Consider the following 24,943-nt stretch of genomic DNA (forward strand, 5'->3'; position numbering starts at 1 on the left):
GTATACCATAGTCCACAAAACACTACAGTGTTTTACAGTCTGCAAAATACTACAGTAATTACTATAGTATATTCTACTCTTTTTTTACTACAGTATTTATGAATTTGTATTGTCTTTTTGTCTTTTGATGCACCACACAACTTTCACCCTGTGGCAGGATAATATATCTAATATCATCTAATCTAATCCACAGTCACTGGAAGTGCGTCTGCAGTTTGATTCAGAGGACGTCATCTCCCTGTCAGAGACAGACCCGTGTTTCTCAGACCCCAGTTCCCACTCCCCCCAGATGCCCGGTAGCCCCAGCAACGGCTCACAAGACAGCCTCCACTACCGCAAGTGAGTCACTTTTGTCATACACCTCAACAGGGTCTACCAAGGTGTCTCTGTCGGACACCTCAACAGGGTCTACCAAGGTGTCTCTGTCAGACACCTCAACAGGGTCACCAAGGTGTCGCTATCAGACACCTCAACAGGGTCTACCAAGGTGTCCCTGTCAGACACCTTAACAGGGTCTACCAAGGTGTCTCTGTCAGACACCTCAACAGGGTAGAATTGTTATCGGCAAAACTCTCCTTCTCCTCTACAATAACTTTCAAACTGTCTTTCCCCTCAACCCCCCCGCCCCCCTCTCTGTATGTCAGGGTAAAGAGTCGTCCAGTGCGCATGCCCCCGGGGTACCAGGCTGAGTTGGTAATGCAGCTACAGTGGGTGGATAGAGAGCCCCCCCAGCAGATCACCAGCCTGGATATCAACTCTGCCTATGGCCTGTGAGTGACTCATGGCTCTCTGTGTGTCTCTAAACCCTTTCTACTTCTCACTTCCACACTCACACCATCCATCTCTCCCCTAACACTGTTTTTCCACTCACACACTTTTCTCCTCTCCTCTCCTCTCCTCTCCTCTCCTCTCCTCTCCTCTCTCCTCTCCTCTCCTCTCCTCTCCTCTCCTCCCTCTCCTCTCCTCTCCTCTCCTCTCTTCCCCTCCTCTCCTCTCCCCTCTTCCACTCCTCTCTTCCCCTCCTCTCCTCTCCCCTCTTCCACTCCTCTCTTCCTCTCCTCTCCTCTCTCTCTGTCCCTCTCTGTCTCTGTCCCTCTCTCTCTCTGTCCCTCTCTGTCTCTGTCCCTCTCTGTCTCTGTCCCTCTCTGTCTCTGTCCCTCTCTGTCTCTGTCCCTCAGTCCCTCTTTTCCTCTTTATTCATCATCCCAGCAGCTATTTTCTAATAAATTGAATAAAGCATACGCCTAAATACACCAATACATATTTAATTTCACCCACTCATCTATAATTTAACAGTAGCAGAAGGAAACTCTAATCGGTGAAACATGATTCAAAAAAAGTTTTGAAAAAAAAACGTGTCTGGTTTTCTGGGAAAAGAGGCTGTTTTGACAGAGGAGAGAAACTGTGATGCCTCCTTGGCTGCTTCTCTACAGTTAATCAATAGAAAAGCCTCAAGGCCATTAACAAGCTTCTGTTTTCCAGAGTTTGGTCCAAAAAGTTGATACATTCGCAGCTCTTTGAAAAAAAAAAAATCAAGAGTCTACAGTGCTGGAGGCATACACAGACAAGGTCTCTAACCGTGCTCCCCTGAAGCTATTCATTCGTTAAAGTGGATTTTAGTTTGTTCTGTATACTGTCTTGGCACTGGTACTGTAGGTTTTCACCCCTACACATACACTGGGGTTATGTCTCTACATCTGCATACCACATACACTGGGGTTATGTCTCTACATCTGCATACCACATACACTGGGGTTATGTCTCTACATCTGCATACCACATACACTGGGGTTATGTCTCTACATCTGCATACCACATACACTGGGGTTATGTCTCTACATCTGCATACCACATACACTGGGGTTATGTCTCTACATCTGCATACCACATACACTGGGGTTATGTCTCTACATCTGCATACCACATACACTGGGGTTATGTCTCTACATCTGCATACCACTTGGTAGGAACGAAGCGGTATATACACTGGGGTTATGTCTCTACATCTGCATACCACATACACTGGGGTTATGTCTCTACATCTGCATACCACATACACTGGGGTTATGTCTCTACATCTGCATACCACATACACTGGGGTTATGTCTCTACATCTGCATACCACTTGGTAGGAACGAAGCAGTACATACACTGGGGTTATGTCTCAGTATATTGAGCTACAATCTAAAGTGATGTTCTAGAGTTGACATTGGAATCAATATATGTATGTTTCATACAGTGGGGCAAAAAAGTATTTAGTCAGCCACCAATTGTGCAAGTTCTCCCACTTAAAAAGATGAGACAGGCCGGTAATTTTCATCATAGGTACACTTCAACTATGACAGACAAAATGAGGGGAAATAAATCGAGAAAATCACATTGTAGGATTTTTAATGAATTTATTTGCAAATTATGGTGGAAAATAAGTATTTGGTCAATAACAAAAGTTTCTCAATACTTTGTTATATACCCTTTGTTGGCCATGACAGAGGTCAAACGTTTTCTGTAAGTCTTCACAAGGTTTTCACACACTGTTGCTGGTATTTTGGCCCATTCCTCCATGCAGATCTCCTCTAGAGCAGTGATGTTTTGGAGCTGTTGCTGGGCAACACGGACTTTCAACTCCCTCCAAAGATTTTCTATGGGGTTGAGATCTGGAGACTGGCTAGGCCTTGAAACTTACGAAGCCACGGTGTGTTTGGGATTTTTCATTTTTTTTTTTTTTTTCATTTTACCTTTATTTAACCAGGCAAATGAACATATTCTTATTTTTCGGCCTGGGAACAGTGGGTTAACTGCCTGTTCAGGGGCCACAGATTTGTACCTTTTGTTGCAACCCCGGTTACTAGGCTCTAACCACGGTGTGTTTGGGATCATTGTCATGCTGAAAGACCCAGCCACGTTTCATCTTCAATGCCCTTGCTGATGGAAGGAGGTTTTCACTCAAAATCTCACGATACATGGCCCCATTCATTCTTTCCTTTGCACGGATCAGTCGTCCTTGTCCCTTTGCAGAAAAACAGCCCCAAAGTATGATGTTTCCACCCCCATGCTTCACAGTAGGTATGGTGTTCTTTGGCTGCAACTCAGCATTCTTTGTCCTCCAAACACGACGAGTTGAGTTTTTACCCAAAAGTTCTATTTTGGTTTCATCTGACCTTCTGACATTCTCCCAATCTTCTTCTTTTGGATCATCCAAATGCTCTCTAGCAAACTTCAGACGGGCCTGGACATGTACTGGCTTAAGCAGGGGGACACGTCTGGCACTGCAGGATTTGAGTCCCTGCCGGCGTAGTGTGTTACTGATGGTAGGCTTTGTTACTTTGGTCCCAGCTCTCTGCGGGTCATTCACTAGGTCCCCCCGTGTGGTTCTGGGATCTTGCGTGGAGCCCCAGATCGAGGGAGATTATCAGTGGTCTTGTATGTCTTCCATTTCCTAATAATTGCTCCCACAGTTGATTTCTTCAAACCAAGCTGCTTACCTATTGCAGATTCAGTCTTCCCAGCCTGGTGCAGGTCTACAATTTAGTTTCTGGTGTCCTTTGACAGTACTTTGGTCTTGGCCATAGTGGAGTATGAGTGTGACTGTTTGAGGTTGTGGACAGGTGTCTTTTATACGGATGACAAGTTCAAACAGGTGCCATTAATACAGGTAACGAGTGGAGGACAGAGGAGCCTCTTAAAGAAGTTGTTACAGGTCTGTGAGAGCCAGAAATCTTGCTTGTTTGTAGGTGACCAAATACTTATTTTCCACCATAATTTGCAAATAAATTCATAAAAAATCCTACAATGTGATTTTCATTTTGTCTGTCATAGTTGAAGTGTACCTATGATGAAAATTACAGACCTCTCTCATCTTTTTAAGTGGGAGAACTTGCACAATTGGTGGCTGACTGAATACTTTTTTTGCCCCACTGTACATATGTTTCTGGGAGTCAAGTGTTGACATGTCTTCCTACAGTAATACAGAAGGAACAAGGTTGTTATTGGCACAATACAGGAAATCATGCAAGGGGATGTTTTACCAATCAATTTAATTGATTATGTGTTTACTAGTCCATTTAATTGATTATGCTTTTACCAATCAATTGAATTGATTATGCTTTTACCAGTCCATTTCATTGATGATATGTTTACCAGTCCATTTCATTGATTATATGTTTACCAGTCCATTTCATTGATTATATGTTTACCAGTCCATTTTATTGATTATATGTTTACCAGTCCATTTCATTGATTATGAGTTTACCAGTCCATTTTATTGATTATGAGTTTACCAGTCCATTTTATTGATTATATGTTTACCAGTCCATTTCATTGATTATATGTTTACCAGTCCATTTTATTGATTATGTGTTTACCAGTCCATTTCATTGATTATGTGTTTACCAGTCCATTTTATTGATTATATGTTTACCAGTCCATTTCATTGATTATGTGTTTACCAGTCCATTTCATTGATGATATGTTTACCAGTCCATTTCATTGATTATGTGTTTACCAGTCCATTTCATTGATTATATGTTTACCAGTCCATTTCATTGATGATATGTTTACCAGTCCATTTCATTGATGATATGTTTACCAGTCCATTTAATTGATTATGTGTTTACCAGTCCATTTCATTGATTATGTGTTTACCAGTCCATTTCATTGATTATGTGTTTACCAGTCCATTTCATTGATTATGTGTTTACCAGTCCATTTCATTGATTATGTGTTTACCAGTCCATTTCATTGATTATATGTTTACCAGTCCATTTCATTGATTATGTGTTTACCAGTCCATTTCATTGATTATGTGTTTACCAGTCCATTTCATTGATTATATGTTTACCAGTCCATTTCATTGATTATATGTTTACCAGTCCATTTCATTGATTATGTGTTTACCAGTCCATTTTATTGATTATGTGTTTACCAGTCCATTTTATTGATTATATGTTTACCAGTCCATTTTATTGATTATGTGTTTACCAGTCCATTTTATTGATTATATGTTTACCAGTCCATTTCATTGATTATATGTTTACCAGTCCATTTTATTGATTATGTGTTTACCAGTCCATTTTATTGATTATATGTTTACCAGTCCATTTCATTGATTATGTGTTTACCAGTCCATTTTATTGATTATGTGTTTACCTGTCCATTTCATTGATTATGTGTTTACCAGTCCATTTCATTGATTATGTGTTTACCAGTCCATTTCATTGATTATATGTTTACCAGTCCATTTCATTGATTATGTGTTTACCAGTCCATTTCATTGATTATGTGTTTACCAGTCCATTTCCATGTAAAACACCTTTTGTGGTTCTATCTGGAACCAACAGGGGTTCTTCAAATGATTATCTTATGGGGACAGCCAAAATACCTTTTTAGGTGCTAGATGGCCATTACATTAGATAGGAACTATTCTTCAGGTTATGGGTGCAGAACCTCGTTTTCTTTCAGTTACTCCGTTCCAATTCACACTAACTAGACTCTCTTTTCGACTACTCTCTGTGTGTGTTTCTGTGTGTCAGTCTAGCGTTTGGGAGCTGCAATGGTCTAGTGGTGGTGGACTACATTCAGAAGACCATCCTGATGTGTGTGAGCACGTTGGACCTGTACGGAGCCGCTGACCCCTACCAACGTCTCACACACTCCCCACGCAAAAACAGACAGTCCACCTCAGGTAGGGGAACACGCCCCGTGTTCCTCGCACATACAACACACAACACAAATACAATGTGTAAATAAATAAATGTACAGTAATCACATGTACTGGTATGTTCACACACATAGACATACTGTGTCAATAATTTCTCCCTCTCTCTACATCTCTCTGTCTCTCTCTTCTCCCATTTTCTTTTTATCTTTCTGGTATCTGTCATGACCTCACTCTCCATTTCTGTCTTAATCTTATCTCAGTTGTCCTTTCTTTCTCTTTCCTGTCTCTTCTCCTAACCTCTCTGTCTCTTCTCCTAACTTCTGTCTCTTCTCCTAACTTCTGTCTCTTCTCCTAACCTCTCTGTCTCTTCTCCTAACCTCTCTGTCTCTTCTAACCTCTCTGTCTCTTCTCCTAACCTCTCTGTCTCCTCTCCTAACCTCTCTGTCTCTTCTCCTAACCTCTCGGTCTCTTCTCCTAACCTCTGTCTCTTCTCCTAACCTCTGTCTCTTCTCCTAACCTCTGTCTCTTCTCCTAACCTCTGTCTCTTCTCCTAACCTCTGTCTCTTCTCCTAACCTCTGTCTCTTCTCCTAACCTCTCGGTCTCTTCTCCTAACCTCTGTCTCTTCTCCTAACCTCTGTCTCTTCTCAAACCTCTCGGTCTCTTCTCCTAACCTCTGTCTCTTCTCCTAACCTCTGTCTCTTCTCCTAACCTCTGTCTCTTCTCCTAACCTCTCGGTCTCTTCTCCTAACCTCTGTCTCTTCTCCTAACCTCTGTCTCTTCTCCTAACCTCTCGGTCTCTTCTCCTAACCTCTCGGTCTCTTCTCCTAACCTCTCTGTCTCTTCTCCTAACCTCTGTCTCTTCTCCTAACCTCTCTGTCTCTTCTCCTAACCTCTCTGTCTCTTCTCCTAACCTCTGTCTCTTCTCCTAACCTCTCGGTCTCTTCTCCTAACCTCTCGGTCTCTTCTCCTAACCTCCCTGTCTCTTCTCCTAACCTCTCGGTCTCTTCTCCTAACCTCTCGGTCTCTTCTCCTAACGTCTCTGTCTCTTCTCCTAACCTCTCTCTCTTCTCCTAATCTCTCTGTCTCTTCTCCTAACCTCTCTCTCTTCTCCTAATCTCTCTGTCTCTTCTCCAAACCTCTGTCTCTTCTCCTCACCTCTCTGTCTCTTCTCCTCACCTCTCTGTCTCTTCTCCTAATGTCTCTGTCTCTTCTCCTAACCTCTCAGTCTCAAATCCTAACCTCTCCGTCTCTTCTCCTAACCTCTCTGTCTCTTCTCCTAACCTCTCAGTCTCTTCTTTTAACCTAGCTCCGTCTCTTCTCCACTACGACCTCTCTGTCTCTTCTCCTAACCTCTCTGTCTCTTCTCACTAACCTCTCCGTCTCTTCTCCTAACCTCTCTGTCTCTTCTCCTAACCTCTCTGTTTCTTCTCCTAACCTCTCTGTCTCTCTCTCTCCTGTGTTCTTCTCTCTCTCTCCTCCCTCTGTCTCTTCTCCTAACCTCTCTGTCTCTTCTCCTAACCTCTCCGTCTCTTCTCCTAACCTCTCTGTCTCTTCTCCTAACCTCTCTGTCTCTTCTCCTAACCTCTCCGTCTCTTCTCCTAACCTCTCTGTCTCTTCTCCTAACCTCTCTGTCTCTTCTCCTAACCTCTCCGTCTCTTCTCCTAACCTCTCTGTCTCTTCTCCTAACCTCTCTGTCTCTTCTCCCTCCTCTGTCTCTTCTCCTAACCTCTGTCTCTTCTCCTAACCTCTCTGTCTCTTCTCCTAACCTCTGTCTCTTCTCCTAACCTCGGTCTCTTCTCCTAACCTCTGTCTCTTCTCCTAACCTCTCTGTCTCTTCTCATAACCTCTCTGTCTCTTCTCCTAACCTCTCGGTCTCTTCTCCTAACCTCTCTCTCATATCCTAACCTATCTGTCTCTTCTCCTAACCTCTGTCTCTTCTCCTAACCTCTGTCTCTTCTCCTAACCTCTGTCTCTTCTCCTAACCTCTCTGCCTCACTACAATACTTTAACGAAACAAAACACAACACCATTCACAAACAACCACGTGAGGTGCATGTGACCGGCTGCATTCCACGGTGGTGTCATGTGCGTGTTGTGGTTCTTTCAGTCACTTTTGCTTGAGCACTACTCTTAGATAAGACCTACCGAAGCATCTCTTAGCATATCTTAGACCAGGGTTCCCCAAACTGTTGGCCGCAGGCCCAATTTGGCCTGCGGGTGATTTTATTTGCGGGTGATTTTATTTTATTTTATTTTATTATTTTTATTTCATACACTAGCTGGGTTTCTCCACTGTACACTAACTGGGTTTCTCCACTATACACTAGCTGGGTTTCTCCACTATACACTAACTGGGTTTCTCCACTATACACTAGCTGGGTTTCTCCACTATACACTAACTGGGTTTCTCCACTATACACTAGCTGGGTTTCTCCACTATACACTAGCTGGGTTTCTCCACTATACACTAACTGGGTTTCTCCACTATACACTAACTGGGTTTCTCCACTATACACTAGCTGGGTTTCTCCACTATACACTAACTTGGTTTCTCCACTATACACTAGCTGGGTTTCTCCACTATACACTAGCTGGGTTTCTCCACTATACACTAGCTGGGTTTCTCCACTATACACTAACTTGGTTTCTCCACTATACACTAGCTGGGTTTCTCCACTATACACTAACTGGGTTTCTCCACTATACACTAGCTGGGTTTCTCCACTATACACTAGCTGGGTTTCTCCACTAACACTCTCTGGGTTTCTCCACTATACACTAACTGGGTTTCTCCATTATACACTAACTGGGTTTCTACACTATACAAAGCTGGGTTTCTCCACTATACACTAACTGGGTTTCTCCACATACACTAGCTGGGTTTCTCCACTATACACTAACTGGGTTTCTCCACTATACACTAGCTGGGTGTCTCCACTATACACTAGCTGGGTTTCTCCACTATACACTAACTGGGTTTCTCCACTATACACTAGCTGGGTTTCTCCACTATACACTAACTGGGTTTCTCCACTATACACTAACTGGGTTTCTCCACTATACACTAACTGGGTTTCTCCACTATACACTAGCTGGGTTTCTCCACTATACACTAACTGGGTTTCTCCACTATACACTAACTGGGTTTCTCCACTATACACTAACTGGGTTTCTCCACTATACACTAGCTGGGTTTCTCCACTATACACTAACTGGGTTTCTCCACTATACACTAGTTGGGTTTCTCCACTATACACTAACTGGGTTTCTCCACTATACACTAACTGGGTTTCTCCACTATACACAAGCTGGGTTTCTCCACTATACACTAACTGGGTTTCTCCACTATACACTAACTGGGTTTCTACACTATACACTAGCTGGGTTTCTCCACTATACACTAACTGGGTTTCTCCACTATACACTAGCTGGGTTTCTCCACTATATAACTGGGTTTCTCCACTATACACTAGCTGGGTTGTCTCCACTATACACTAGCTGGGTTTCTCCACTATACACTAACTGGGTTTCTTTATACACTAGCTGGGTTTCTCCACTATCACTAACTGGGTTTCTCCACTATACACTAACTGGGTTTCTCCACTATACACTAACTGGGTTTCTCCACTATACACTAGCTGGGTTTCTCCACTATACACTAACTGGGTTTCTCCACTATACACTAACTGGGTTTCTCCACTATACACAAGCTGGGTTTCTCCACTATACACAAGCTGGGTTTCTCCACTATACACTAGCTGGGTTTCTCCACTATACACTAGCTGGGTTTCTCCACTATACACTAGCTGGGTTTCTCCACTATACACTAGCTGGGTTTCTGCTTGCCTTCACTTTCCTTTTCACTCTGGGCCTTGTGTTCTTCTCTCTCTCTCCCTCCTCCTCTTCCTCCTCCTCTTCCTCCTCCCTCTTGGTGTCTATGGCTGCTGGTATGGCATGTGTTCTTCTCTCTCTCTCTCCCTCCTCCTCTTCCTCCTCTTCCTCCCTCCTCCCTCCTCCCTCCCTCTTGGTGTCTATGGCTGCTGGTATGGGCATGTGTTCTTCTCTCTCTCCCTCCTCCTCTTCCTCCTCTTCCTCCTCCCTCCCTCTTGGTGTCTATGGCTGCTGGTATGGGCATGTGTTCTTCTCTCTCTCTCCCTCCTCCTCTTCCTCCTCTTCCTCCTCTTCCTCCTCCCTCCCTCTTGGTGTCTATGGCTGCTGGTTTGGGCATGTGTTCTTCTCTCTCTCTCTCCCTCCTCCTCTTCCTCCTCTTCCTCCCTCCTCCCTCCTCCATCCCTCTTGGTGTCTATGGCTGCTGGTATGGCATGTGTTCTTCTCTCTCTCTCCCTCCTCCTCTTCCTCCTCTTCCTCCCTCCTCCCTCCTCCCTCCCTCTTGGTGTCTATGGCTGCTGGTTTGGGCACGTGTTCTTCTCTCTCTCTCTCTCCCTCCTCCTCTTCCTCCTCTTCCTCCTCCCTCCCTCTTGGTGTCTATGGCTGCTGGTATGGGCATGTGTTCTTCTCTCTCTCTCTCCCTCCTCCTCTTCCTCCTCTTCCTCCTCTTCCTCCTTCCTCTTGGTGTCTATGGCTGCTGGTTTGGGCATGTGTTCTTCTCTCTCTCTCTCCCTCCTCCTCTTCCTCCTCTTCCTCCTCTTCCTCCTTCCTCTTGGTGTCTATGGCTGCTGGTTTGGGCATGTGTTCTTCTCTCTCTCCCTCCTCCTCTTCCTCCTCTTCCTCCTCTTCCTCCTTCCTCTTGGTGTCTATGGCTGCTGGTTTGGGCATGTGTTCTTCTCTCTCTCCCTCCTCCTCTTCCTCCTCTTCCTCCTCTTCCTCCTCCCTCTTGGTGTCTATGGCTGCTGGTTTGGGCATGTGAACCTACCTAAAGACTTTTGCATGCGCAGCCTGTCTCACTTTTATTCAGATTCCAAGAAAAGGATCCGTAATTCCTATCAGAGTAAGTCAGGTGATCCTCAAGGCAAGGAGACAAGGAGACAAGGGGACAAGGGGAGAAGGGACGAAGTGGGACAAGGAATTAAGGGGACAAGAGGATAGTGGCAAGGGGGCTTACTGGAGAGATGATTGGAATGATTTTTTACTGAAACAGCTCTGAAACAACTCCCCAAGAGTTAAAGACAAATCCCGGTGTCAGCGCAACCGTTATCAAATGAAATGCCACAAGCTTTATCAGAACCTGTGTCATGTTAAATCCCAATAGTCCAGTTATCTCAATATAGTAGGTCCTTTTGCCAAGGTCCCGTTAGAGACTTGTATCTCGTTTATGAAATGACTAAATGTCAAATAGCCAAGCCACAGTATGTACATTGCAAAAGGAAGCACAGAAGATATGAGTGATTTGAAATTACAATCATAACAGAGACATTCAAACATTGTATTATAAATATTATGTGCACCTTTTATAGCTCAGTCAATATTTTGATCATTATCGACTTCTTTGTGAGATAATTTAATCTGATTTATTTTTAAATTACCATTCATTTGATTAATTACGTCATCTTTTTTTTCCCACTGCAGTTGATCAAAGTAATGGATTTAATTAAAACTTCTCAGCTGAGTTTTGTCCCAGCAAAGTTACTCAGTTATAACAATGTACTTTTGAAATATGAAATACAACACACTAGGGAAATTATGGTGATTTATTTATGAAACGCAACATTGCCCATAATTCGAGGACGCTGGTCAAATGCTACCGGTAGACTGTGAAGATTTGAGTTAATTAACTAAAATACTCAAGTTTAGATTTCACATGAGTTTTTAGATTTTACTACATGACTAGATTTAAGACAATCTTCATCACTCTGATTTTACTACATGACTAGATTTAAGACAGTCTTCATCACTCTGATTTTACTACATGACTAGATTTAAGACAATCTTCATCACTCTGATTTTACTACATGACTAGATTTAAGACAGTCTTCATCACTCTGATTTTACTACATGACTAGATTTAAGACAATCTTCATCACTCTGATTTTACTACATGACTAGATTTAAGACAGTCTTCATCACTCTGATTTTACTACATGACTAGATTTAAGACAATCTTCATCACTCTGATTTTACTACATGACTAGATTTAAGACAGTCTTCATCACTCTGATTTTACTACATGACTAGATTTAAGACGATCTTCATCACTCTGATTTTACTACATGACTAGATTTAAGACAGTCTTCATCACTCTGATTTTACTACATGACTAGATTTAAGACAATCTTCATCACTCTGATTTTACTACATGACTAGATTTAAGACAGTCTTCATCACTCTGATTTTACTACATGACTAGATTTAAGACAGTCTTCATCACTCTGATTTTACTACATGACTAGATTTAAGACAATCTTCATCACTCTGATTTTACTACATGACTAGATTTAAGACGGTCTTCATCACTCTGCGAACGAGGTCTTTGTTCCGTCTTTATAATTTGTGTTTGTCTGTTTGAATGAGGCTTGCACTGCACTGCATATATTTTAACCATCTGACTTGGCACTGCACTGCATATATTTTAACCATCTGAATTGGCACTGCACTGCATATATTTTAACCATCTGAATTGGCACTGCACTGCATATATTTTAACCATCTGAATTGGCACTGCACTGCATATATTTTAACCATCTGAATTGGCACTGCACTGCATATATTTTAACCATCTGAATTGGCACTGCACTGCATATATTTTAACCATCTGAATTGGCACTGCACTGCATATATTTTAACCATCTGAATTGGCACTGCACTGCATATATTTTAACCATCTGAATTGGCACTGCACTGCATATATTTTAACCATCTGAATTGGCACTGCACTGCATATATTTTAACCATCTGAATTGGCACTGCACTGCATATATTTTAACCATCTGAATTGGCACTGCACTGCATATATTTTAACCATCTGAATTGGCACTGCACTGCATATATGTTAACCATCTGAATTGGCACTGCACTGCATATATTTTAACCATCTGAATTGGCACTGCACTGCATATATTTTAACCATCTGAATTGGCACTGCACTGCATATATAACCATATTAACCATCTGAATTGGCACTGCACTGCATGTATTTTAACCATCTGAATTGGCACTGCACTGCATATATTTTAACCATCTGAATTGGCACTGCACTGCATATATGTTAACCATCTGAATTGGCACTGCACTGCATATATGTTAACCATCTGAATTGGCACTGCACTGCATGTATTTTAACCATCTGTCACTGCACTGCATATATTTTAACCATCTGAATTGGCACTGCACCTGCATATATTTTAACCATCTGAATTGGCACTGCACTGTCATATATTTTAACCATCTGTACTGCACTGCATTTTAACCATCTGAATTGGCACTGCACTGCATATATTTTAACCATCTGAATTGGACACTGCACTGCATATTTTAACCATCTGAATTGGCACTGCACTGCATATATTTTAACCATCTGAATTGGCACTGCACTGCATATATTTTAACCATCTGAATTGGCACTGCACTGCATATATTTTAACCATCTGAATTGGCACTGCACTGCATATATTTTAACCATCTGAATTGGCACTGCACTGCATATATTTTAACCATCTGAATTGGCACTGCACTGCATATATTTTAACCATCTGAATTGGCACTGCCTTCCATTTCAGACGTTCCTGTTTTCATGATTTCGATTCCAACCCCCAGTGGTGGAAAAAATACCCAATCTTATTATTTGAGTAAAAGTAAAGATACCTTAATAGAAAATGATTGAAGTAAAAATGAATGTCACCCAGTAAAATATTATTTGAGTAAAAGTAAAACAGGTTTTTTGGTTTTAAATATACTTAAGTGTCAAAAAAAAATGTTATTGCTAAAATATACTTAAGTACCAAAAGTATATATTTATTTTTTATTTGACCTTTATTTAGTCAGTTAAGAACAAATTCTTATTTACAATGACGCCCTACCTTGAGGTAGCTTCCTGTAGCGCGAGGTAGCTTCCTGTAGCGCGAGGTGGCTTCCTGTAGCGCGAGGTAGCTTCCTCTAGCGCGAGGTAACTTCCTGTAGCGCGAGGTAGCTTCCTGTAGCGCGAGGTGGCCTCCTGTAGCGCGAGGTGGCTTCCTGTAGCGCGAGGTAGCTTCCTGTAGCGCAAGGTAGCTTCCTGTAGCGCGAGGTGGCCTCCTGTAGCGCGAGGTAGCTTCCTGTAGCGTGAGGTAGCTTCCTGTCACTAGGTAGCTTCCTGTCAGCTGAGTGTGGCCTCCTGTCACGAGGTAGCCTCCTGTCGCGAGGTATGGCACTGTACCTGTCACGCGAGGTAGCTTCCTGTAGCGCGAGGTAGCTTCCTGTAGCGCAAGGTGGCTTCCTGTAGCGCGAGGTAGCTTCCTGTAGCGCAAGGTGGCTTCCTGTAGCGCGAGGTAGCTTCCTGTAGCGCGAGGTAGCTTCCTGTACAACATCCCTTGGACAGGATGTAAAGCCTTACCCCAAAATCTATATCCTTAATGCTGAGGGCCAAGCAGAGACGCATCAGGTCTCATTTATACAGTCTTTGGTATGACTAAGCTGGGAATCGAACTTCCAACCTTCCAATCTCAGGGAGGAATCTCTAAAAAAACAAGGCAACTGAGGCGGTTTAAACTCTGAAGTGCAGGCCTCATTTCCTATGGTGTTTGTTGCCATGCATGCTGATGGTGTGCTAAGCTGATCCCGAGCTTCAACGTGGATTCACGTATTATTCATTATAACCCTCTGGCGACAGCGATCGTCAATTTCCAGGAAGTCTTTAGCCAATTATAAGTAGAGAAACGTGAGATGACAACAGCACGACCATCTGGGCACAGAACGTCAGTTCACCTTACATTTGGATTGAGTTGTCAACTAATGTGAGTTCAATGTGAAATCAACAAACAATGTTCAGCATGTCATTGGGTTCAGGTTAAAAGTTGGGTGGGAAAAAAAAAAAAAAGACAATGCCCTTACATTTACACATCTAATTAGTTTTCAACATGGGATTCACCATCATCACATAGATCTTGGTGGTTGAAATGACATGGAAACAACGTGGAAACACTTCCCCCCCAGTGGGAAGTGAATATACGATCATCATGTATGGATGAAACTTCCTGAATCTTGTGTGTTGCTTCAGGATCAGAGTTGTCATCCTCAGAAAGGGTTAACAGACACTGTTATGCTACTGACAACTGCATGTTGTATCACCATGGCAACAGACATTGTTATGCTACTGACAACTGCATGTTGTATCACCATGGCAACATACACGGTTATGCTACTGACAACTATATATTGTATCACCATGGCAACAAGCACTGTTACGGTACTGACAACCGATTGTTCTATTACCATGGCAACAGAGATGGTTACAGCACTGACAACTGCATGTTGTATCACCATGGCAACAGACATGGTTAGAGCACTGACAACTGTATGTTGTATCACCATGGCAACAGACACGGTTACAACACTGACACCTGTCTGTTGTATCACCATGGCAACATACATAGTTACAGCACTGACAACTGTCTGTTTTATCACTGTGGCAACATACACTGTTAGAGCACTGACAACGGTCTGTTGAATCACCATGGCAACAGACATGGTTACAGCACTGACAACTGTCTGTTGTATCACCATGGCAACAGACACTGTTACAGCACTGACAACTGTCTGTTGTATCACCATGGCAACATACACTGTTCGAGCACTGACAACTGTCTGTTGTATCACTGTGCTAACAGACACTGTTACAACACTGACAACTGATTGTTTACATTTACATTTAAGTCATTTAGCAGACGCTCTTATCCAGAGCGACTTACAAATTGGTGCATACACCTTATGACATCCAGTGGAACAGCCACTTTACAATAGTGCATCTAAATCTTTATTACCATGGCAACATACACTGTTGCAGCACTGACAAATGTCTGTTGAATCACCATGCTTTCTTTATATGACCATGACTAAAGAGTCTCTCTCTATCCCACTTCCTCTTCCTCTTGGAATCCGATTGGCTTGACAGGCCTAACGGAACTGTCCGACAACCAGGTGTCCATGGACATTGAGAGAAGCAAGTCACCCACCTCAGGTAATGCCTCACCCTAATCCTAACCCTAACCCTCACCCTAACCCACCTCAGGTAATGCCTCACCCTAACCCTAACCCTCACCCGAACCCACCTCAGGTAATGCCTCACCCTAACCCTAACCCTCACCCTAACCCTAATTAGGTATTAGACCTGTTGTCCCTCAGTATCTCCCCAGTCTAACCCCTAAACCTAATGTCCTGTAAGTATTAACCCCTAACCCTAAGCCTAAACTAACCTTAACCCTATGCCTATGCCTAACCCTAACCCTAAACTAACCTTAACCCTATGCCTAACCCTAACCCTAAACTAACCTTAACCCTATGCCTAATTCTAACCCTAATTCTAACCCTAATTCTAACCCCTAACCCTAAAATGGCCTTTTTCCTTGTGGGGAAATGCTAACTGTCCACACTTTCTTGTTTTACTATCGTTGGGAGAACTTTTGGTTCTCACGAGAATAGTAAACCCCTCCAACAGCACATCACACACACATCACACACACATCACACACAGTCCCCAGCTCCCTTCACGGGACTGTTATATCTGATCAGTGCTGAAGGTCCTGTTGGGATGCAGGACTGTTTTCAGCAGACACCTAGCCTCTGGTTATGGACACTGTACCTGTCACTAGGGTATAGACACTGTACCTGTCACTAGGGTATGGACACTGTACCTGTCACTAGGGTATGGACACTGTACCTGTCACTAGGGTATAGACACTGTACCTGTCACTAGGTTATGGACACTGTGCCTGTCACTAGGGTATGGACACTGTACCTGTCACTAGGGTATAGACACTGTACCTGTCACTAGGGTATGGACACTGTACCTGTCACTAGGGTATGGACACTATACCTGTCACTAGGTTATGGACACTGTACCTGTCACCAGGGTATGGACACTGTACCTGTCACTAGGGTATGGACACTGTACGTGTCACTAGGGTATGGACACTGTGCCTGTCACTAGGGTATAGACACTGTACCTGTCACTAGGGTATAGACACTGCCTGTCACTAGGGTATGGACACTACCTGTCACTAGGGTATTGACACTACCTGTCACTAGGGTATAGACATTGTACCTGTCACTAGGGTATGGACACTTTACCTGTCACTAGGGTATGGACACTGTACCTGTCACTAGGGTATGGACACTGTACCTGTCACTAGGGTATGGACACTGTACCTGTCACTAGGGTATGGACACTATACTTGTCACTAGGGTATGGACACTGTACCTGTCACTAGGGTATGGACACTGTACCTGTCACTAGGGTATGGACACTGTACCTGTCACTAGGGTATGGACACTGTACCTGTCACTAGGGTATGGACACTGTACCTGTCACTAGGGTATGGACACTGTACCTGTCACTAAGGTATGGACACTGTACCTGTCACTAGGGTATGGACACTGTACCTGTCACTAGGGTATGGACACTGTACCTGTCACTAGGGTATGGACACTGTACCTGTCACTAGGGTATGGACACTGTACCTGTCACTAGGGTATGGACACTATACCTGTCACTAAGGTATGGACACTGTACCTGTCACTAAGGTATGGACACTGTATGGACACTGTACCTGTCACTAGGGTATGGACACTGTACCTGTCACTAGGGTATGACACTATACCTGTCACTGTAGACACTGTACCTGTCACTAGGGTATGGACACTGTACCTGTCACTAGGGTATGGACACTGTACCTGTCACTAGGGTATGGACACTGTGTCCAGTATGTCACTCACTAGGTATGGACACTGTACCTGTCACTCCTGTCACCAGGTATAGACACTGTACCTGTCACTAGGGTAGACACTGTACCTGTCACTAGGGTATGGACACTGTACCTGTCACTAAGGTATGGACACTGTACCTGTCACTAGGGTATGGACACTGTACCTGTCACTAGGGTATAGACACTATACCTGTCACTAGGTATGGACACTGTACCTGTCACTAGGGTATGGACACTGTACCTGTCACAGGGTATGGACACTGTACCTGTCACTAGGGTATGGACACTGTACCTGTCACTAGGGTATGGTAGGGTATGGACACTGTACCTGTCACTAGGGTATGGACACTACCTGTCACTAGGGTATGGACACTACCTGTCAAGGGTATGGACACTGTACCTGTCACTAGGGTATGGACACTGTACCTGTCACTAGGGTATGGACACTATACCTGTCACTAGGTATGGACACTGTACCTGTCACTAGGGTATGGACACTGTACCTGTCACTAGGGTGGACACCTGTCACTAGGGTATGGACACTGTACCTGTCACTAGGGTATGGACACTGTACCTGTCACTAGGGTATGGACACTGTACCTGTCACTAGGGTATGGACACTGTACCTGTCACTAGGGTATGGACACTGTACCTGTCACTAGGGTATGGACACTGTACCTGTCACTAGGGTATGGACACTGTACCTGTCACTAGGGTATGGACACTGTACCTGTCACTAGGGTATGGACACTGTACCTGTCACTAGGGTATGGACACTGTACCTGTCACTAGGGTATGGACACTGTACCTGTCACTAGGGTATGGACACTACCTGTCACTAGGGTATGGACACTGTACCTGTCACTAGGGTATGGACACTGTACCTGTCACTAGGGTATGGACACTACCTGTCACTAGGGTATGGACACTACCTGTCACTAGGGTATGGACACTACCTGTCACTAGGGTATGGACACTACCTGTCACTAGGGTATGGACACTACCTGTCACTAGGGTATGGACACTGTACCTGTCCCTAGGGTATAGACACTGTACCTGTCACTAGGGTATGGACACTGTACCTGTCACTAGGGTATGGACACTGCCTGTCACTAGGGTATGGACACTGCCTGTCACTAGGGTATGGACACTACCTGTCACTAGGGTATAGACACTGCCTGTCACTAGGGTATGGACACTGCCTGTCACTAGGGTATAGACACTGCCTGTCACTAGGGTATGGACACTGCCTGTCACTAGGGTATGGACACTGCCTGTCACTAGGGTATAGACACTACCTGTCACTAGGGTATAGACACTACCTGTCACTAGGGTATAGACACTGCCTGTCACTAGGGTATAGACACTACCTGTCACTAGGGTATAGACACTACCTGTCACTAGGGTATAGACACTACCTGTCACTAGGGTATGGACACTGCCTGTCACTAGGGTATAGACACTGCCTGTCACTAGGGTATAGACACTACCTGTCACTAGGGTATGGACACTGCCTGTCACTAGGGTATAGACACTACCTGTCACTAGGGTATAGACACTACCTGTCACTAGGGTATAGACACTACCTGTCACTAGGTCCATGGACACTACCTGTCACTAGGGTATGGACACTACCTGTCACTAGGGTATGGACACTGCCTGTCCAGTATAGACACTCCCCTGTCACTAGGGTATAGACACTACCTGTCACTAGGGTATAGACACTACCTGTCACTAGGGTATAGACAGACCTGTCACTAGGGTATAGACACTACCTGTCACAGGTATGGACACTACCTGTCACTAGGTATAAGACACTGCCTGTCACTAGGGTATGGACACCCCTGTCACTAGGTATAAGACACTACCTGTCACTATAGGGTCATAGACACTACCTGTCACTAGGTATAGACACTACCTGTCACTAGGGTATGGACATACCTGTCACTAGGGTATAGACACTGTCCCTGTCACTAGGGTATGGACACTGTCACTAGGGTATGGACACTGCCTAGGTATAGACACTGCCTGTCACTATGGGCCTATGGGGTATAGACACTACCTGTCACTAGGGTATAGACACTACCTGTCACTAGGGTATAGACACTACCTGTCAGGTAGACACTGCCAGTCACTAGGGTATGGAGACTGCCTGTCACTGTCCAGACACTACCAGTCATAGGGTATAAGACACTACCTGTCACTAGGTCACTACCTGGGTATAGACACTACCTGTCACTAGGGTATAGTGGTATTAGACACTATTGTCCCTGTCCAGGGTATGAGAGAAAAGAGAGGGAAAGAGAGGGGGATAGACTCCCCTGAGAGAAAGAAAAGAGAGGGTCTATGAGAGAGAAAGAGAGGGAAAGAGAGGGAGATAGAGAAATGGGTGAGAGAGAAAGAGAGGGATAGAGAGAAAGGGGTGAGAGAGAAAGAGAGGGATAGAGAGGAAGGGGTGAGAGAGAAAGAGAGGGAAAGAGAGGGAGATAGAGAAATCTCCCGAGAGAAAGAGGGGGATAGAGAGGAAGGGGTCAGGGATAGGGTATAGAGAGGAGAGAGAGAAAGGGGAGAGAGAAAGAGAGGGATAGAGAGGGAGAGAGAGAAAGGGGGGAGAGAGAAAGAGAGGGATAGAGAGGGAGAGAGAGAAAGCGGTGTCCTGCCGGGATGCTAGATGGATGTGTCAGATCAAGTCGGTCAGCTAGTGTGTGTCTATTTGAGACAGGGAGAGATATATATTGTTTCTCCCAATGCCCGTCTTCTCTCCCTTCCCTCCGTCTTCTCTCTGCTTAAAGCGAACCAGCTGTGCTGAGAAGGAGCTGGGGATAGGTGTCTCCCCAGTCACTAGGAGGGATGACCAGACGGAGGACCAGTTGAGGGACGGGTCCAGGATCTCCCCGGTCGGATAAGGTATAGAGACCAGTTGTCCCAATCTAAACATATCTCCCCAGCCAATAAAGTATTAGACCTGTTGTCCCTGTCCAGTATCTCCCCAGTCTATAGGCTGTTAGACCTGTTGTCCCTGTCCAGTATCTCCCCAGTCTATAGGTCCAGTATCTCCCCAGTCTATAGGGTATTAGACCTGTTGTCCCTGTCCAGTATCTCCCCAGTCTATAGGGTATAGACCTGTTGTCCCTGTCCAGTATCTCCCCAGTCTATAGGGTATAAGACCTGTTGTCCCTGTCCAGTATCTCCCCAGTCTATAGGCTATTAGACCTGTTGTCCCTGTCCAGTATCTCCCCAGTCTATAGGGTATTAGACCTGTTGTCCCTGTCCAGTATCTCCCCAGTCTATAGGGTATTAGACCTGTTGTCCCTGTCCAGTATCTCCCCAGTCTATAGGGTATTAGACCTGTTGTCCCTGTCCAGTATCTCCCCAGTCTATAGGCTATTAGCCCTGTTGTCCCTGTCCAGTATCTCCCCAGTCTATAGGCTATTAGCCCTGTTGTCCCTGTCCAGTATCTCCCCAGTCTATAGGCTATTAGCCCTGTTGTCCCTGTCCAGTATCTCCCCAGTCTATAGGCTATTAGCCCTGTTGTCCCTGTCCAGTATCTCCCCAGTCTATAGGCTATTAGCCCTGTTGTCCCTGTCCAGTATCTCCCCAGTCTATAGGCTATTAGCCCTGTTGTCCCTGTCCAGTATCTCCCCAGTCTATAGGGTATAAGCCCTGTTGTCCCTGTCCAGTATCTCCCCAGTCTATAGGGTATTAGACCTGTTGTCCCTGTCCAGTATCTCCCCAGTCTATAGGGTATAAGACCTGTTGTCCCTGTCCAGTATCTCCCCAGTCTATAGGGTATAAGACCTGTTGTCCCTGTCCAGTATCTCCCCCAGTCTATCTAGGGTATTAGACCTGTTGTCCCTGTCCAGTATCTCCCCAGTCTATAGGGTATAAGACCTGTTGTCCCTGTCCAGTATCTCCCCAGTCTATACGGTATTAGACCTGTTGTCCCTGTCCAGTATCTCCCCAGTCTATAGGGTATAAGACCTGTTGTCCCTGTCCAGTATCTCCCCAGTCTATAGGGTATAAGACCTGTTGTCCCTGTCCAGTATCTCCCCAGTCTATAGGGTATAAGACCTGTTGTCCCTGTCCAGTATCTCCCCAGTCTATAGGGTATAAGACCTGTTGTCCCTGTCCAGTATCTCCCCAGTCTATAGGGTATTAGACCTGTTGTCCCTGTCCAGTATCTCCCCAGTCTATAGGGTATAAGTCCTGTTGTCCCTGTCCAGTATCTCCCCAGTCTATAGGGTATTAGACCTGTTGTCCCTGTCCAGTATCTCCCCAGTCTATAGGGTATTAGACCTGTTGTCCCTGTCCAGTATCTCCCCAGTCTATAGGGTATAAGACCTGTTGTCCCTGTCCAGTATCTCCCCAGTCTATAGGGTATTAGACCTGTTGTCCCTGTCCAGTATCTCCCCAGTCTATAGGGTATAAGACCTGTTGTCCCTGTCCAGTATCTCCCCAGTCTATAGGGTATTAGACCTGTTGTCCCTGTCCAGTATCTCCCCAGTCTATAGGGTATAAGACCTGTTGTCCCTGTCCAGTATCTCCCCAGTCTATAGGGTATAAGACCTGTTGTCCCTGTCCAGTATCTCCCCAGTCTATAGGGTATAAGACCTGTTGTCCCTGTCCAGTATCTCCCCAGTCTATAGGCTATAAGACCTGTTGTCCCTGTCCAGTATCTCCCCAGTCTATAGGGTATAAGACCTGTTGTCCCTGTCCAGTATCTCCCCAGTCTATAGGGTATTAGACCTGTTGTCCCTGTCCAGTATCTCCCCAGTCTATAGGGTATAAGACCTGTTGTCCCTGTCCAGTATCTCCCCAGTCTATAGGGTATAAGACCTGTTGTCCCTGTCCAGTATCTCCCCAGTCTATAGGCTGTTAGACCTGTTGTCCCTGTCCAGTATCTCCCCAGTCTATAGAGTATTAGACCTGTTGTCCCTGTCCAGTATCTCCCCAGTCTATAGGGTATAAGACCTAGCCATTTATCTACAATTCTCCTGAGAATAAAAGAAGCACATCGGACCAAGGTTATTCTCTCTAAAGTGCCTGTGGTGGTGGGATGTAATGTGCATAGTTATGTGGAATAGGTCAGGGTTGTCCTATCTATTATCTGGTCCCATCTCTTCTATTAAATGCAGAGATGGAGAGAGGGAGAGGGGGGAGGGAGAGGGGGAGGGGAGGGGGAGAGAGGGGAAGGGGGATGGGGAGAGAGGGAGAGGGAGAGGAGGGAGAGGGGGGGGGGGGAGGGAGGGGGGGGGGGAGGGGGAAAGAGGGAGAGGGAGAGGGGGAAGGGGGAGAGAGAGAGAGGGAGAGGGGCGATGGGAGAGAGGGAGAGGGGGAGGGAGGGAGAGGGAGAGAGGGGGAGGGAGGGGGAGAGGGAGAGGGAGGAGGGGGAGAGAGGGAGAGGGGGAGGGAGAGAGAGGGGGAGCGAGGGGGAGGGAGAGGGGAGGGGGAGGGGGAAAGAGGGAGAGGGGGAGGGAGAGGGGAGGGAGAGAGGGGGAGGGAGAGGGGGAAGGGGGAGAGAGAGGGGGAAGGGGGAGAGAGAGAGAGGGAGAGGGGTGAGGGGAGAGAGGGAGAGGGAGAGGGGGAGGGAGAGGGGGAAGGGGGATAGAGGGAGAGGGGGAGGGAGAGGGGGGGGAGGGGGAGGGGGAGAGAGGGAGAGCGGGAGGGAGAGGGAGAGGGGGAAGGGGGAGAGAGAGAGAGGGAGAGGGGTGAGGGGAGAGAGGGAGAGGGAGGGAGAGGGAGAGAGGGAGAGGGGGAGGGAGAGGGGGAAGGGGGATAGAGAGAGAGGGAGGGGCGATGGGAGAGAGGGGGAGGGAGGGAGAGGGAGAGAGGGGAGGGAGGGGAAGAGGGAGAGGGGGTGAGGGAGAGGGGAGGGAGGGAGAGGGAGAGGGGGGAGGGAGGGGGAGAGGGAGAGGGAGGGGGGAGGGAGAGAGGGGGAGGGAGAGAGAGGGGGAGCGAGGGGGAGGGAGAGGGGGAAGGGGGGAGAGGGGGAAGGGGGAGAGAGGGAGAGGGAGAGGGGGAGGGGAGAGAGGGAGGGAGAGGGGGAGAGGGGGAGAGAGGGGGAAGGGGGATAGAGGGAGAGGGGGAGGGGAGGGGAGAGGGGAGAGGGGGAGGGGGAGAGCGGGAGGGAGAGGGGGAAGGGGGAGAGGAGAGAGGGAGAGGGGTGAGGGGAGAGAGGGAGAGGGAGGGGAGGGGGAGGGAGAGGGGGAAGGGGGATAGAGAGAGAGGGAGGGGCGATGGGAGAGAGGGGGAGGGAGGGAGAGGGAGAGAGGGGGAGGGAGGGGAAGAGGGAGATGGGGTGAAGGGGAGAGAGAGAGAGAGGGGGAGAAGGGGGGGAGAGAGGGGGAGGGGGAGAGAGAGAGAGAGAGAGAGGGGGAGAAGGGGAGGGGGGGAGGGGGAGAGAGGGGGAGGGAGAATGATATAGATCCACCGTGATACTACAAAGGGACAGAGACACATGTATGGGGTGGAGAAGACGAAGTGGACTGTGGAAGGTAGAACATGGGGGATATCAGAGGTAGGCTAGAAGAGATGGAACCCAGATCCTGTTAACCATCCACCATCAACTCTCTCCCCTCTCTGCCATGTCAATAAAGAGGTCTCCTCCCTCCTCCTTCCGTCTCACCGCTCCCCACCGGGACACATTTCCCCGTTAAGCCCTGTCATTGGGCCCGCTCGTCTTCCTTCGTTCCTTCCTCCCTTTCCTTGTTGTTTGTTTACGTTGTTATTGTTTCTTTGTGTTGCCTGGGCTTCTGCTCTCCTTTCTGTTGTAGTCCATGCTGCGGCTGATGGTAGTACCTGCCTTGTTATGTAGTCTGGGGCGAGTCGTGAGGTTGGGCAAATAAGCTGAAATGCCAGAGTGTTTCTCTGAGCAAGCAGGATATATTCGGAGGTTAGACTCCAGGAGGAGAGAGGAGATGTGCTGGGAGTGTCACGGAGCTCCCTGTGCAGAAGCCACCTACCTGGGCTGGATGTGTCTGCTGTTATCTCCTATAATGAGAGAGGAGCTGGGATCAATATTTACACCACAATCTGGTCGCAGTGCTATTTCACGAGGGGTCGAGAGAATGTGAAGTCTGGAAAGGTGAGAGAGCAACAGTAAAGTAAGAAAGTACATAAAGTTAGTTACCCACGTCTGGAATCGATATATTTTAGAAGAAACACTCTGTTTAAAGGGGGTGCTGGTTGGTTTGGACCAGAGTGTGGACTGGACCACCTGCTGTGAGGAAATTCCAGGTGTTACTGTACCTGTATCATCAACAACAACATTTCATTTAGTTTTGAGGATTTGTGATGTTGACTGGTGTTAGTAGTTGTCTACGTAATGATAGTAGTAGTTGTAGTTTTTGTTACAGAGGCTGTTTTTGTGTTTGTTTTGAGCTGTAGTCTTACCTTATCACACAAGTTTGTTTTGGTATCTTCAGAATCAACTGA

At 46.0% G+C, this 24,943-nt stretch overlaps 1 protein-coding gene across 2 annotated transcripts in view; it reads left to right on the forward strand.

The window, feature by feature from the left end:
- The window catches only part of LOC118375798 (syntaxin-binding protein 5-like), a 253,656-nt gene that overhangs the window by 171,441 nt on the left and 57,272 nt on the right, over nucleotides 1-24,943 (forward strand). Inside the window, exons 16-20 of one of the 2 annotated variants that reach the window (XM_052492755.1) lie at nucleotides 194-339; nucleotides 645-770; nucleotides 5,529-5,680; nucleotides 10,537-10,605; nucleotides 15,700-15,765. In XM_052492755.1, the coding sequence (XP_052348715.1) occupies nucleotides 194-339; nucleotides 645-770; nucleotides 5,529-5,680; nucleotides 10,537-10,605; nucleotides 15,700-15,765 (559 nt within the window). The remainder of the gene's footprint in view (nucleotides 1-193; nucleotides 340-644; nucleotides 771-5,528; nucleotides 5,681-10,536; nucleotides 10,606-15,699; nucleotides 15,766-24,943) is intronic. The other variant, XM_052492757.1, reaches the window with a different exon arrangement.

The sequence above is a fragment of the Oncorhynchus keta genome, chromosome 34 (genome assembly GCF_023373465.1).
Source record: "Oncorhynchus keta strain PuntledgeMale-10-30-2019 chromosome 34, Oket_V2, whole genome shotgun sequence".
NCBI classification, from domain to species: domain Eukaryota; kingdom Metazoa; phylum Chordata; class Actinopteri; order Salmoniformes; family Salmonidae; genus Oncorhynchus; species Oncorhynchus keta.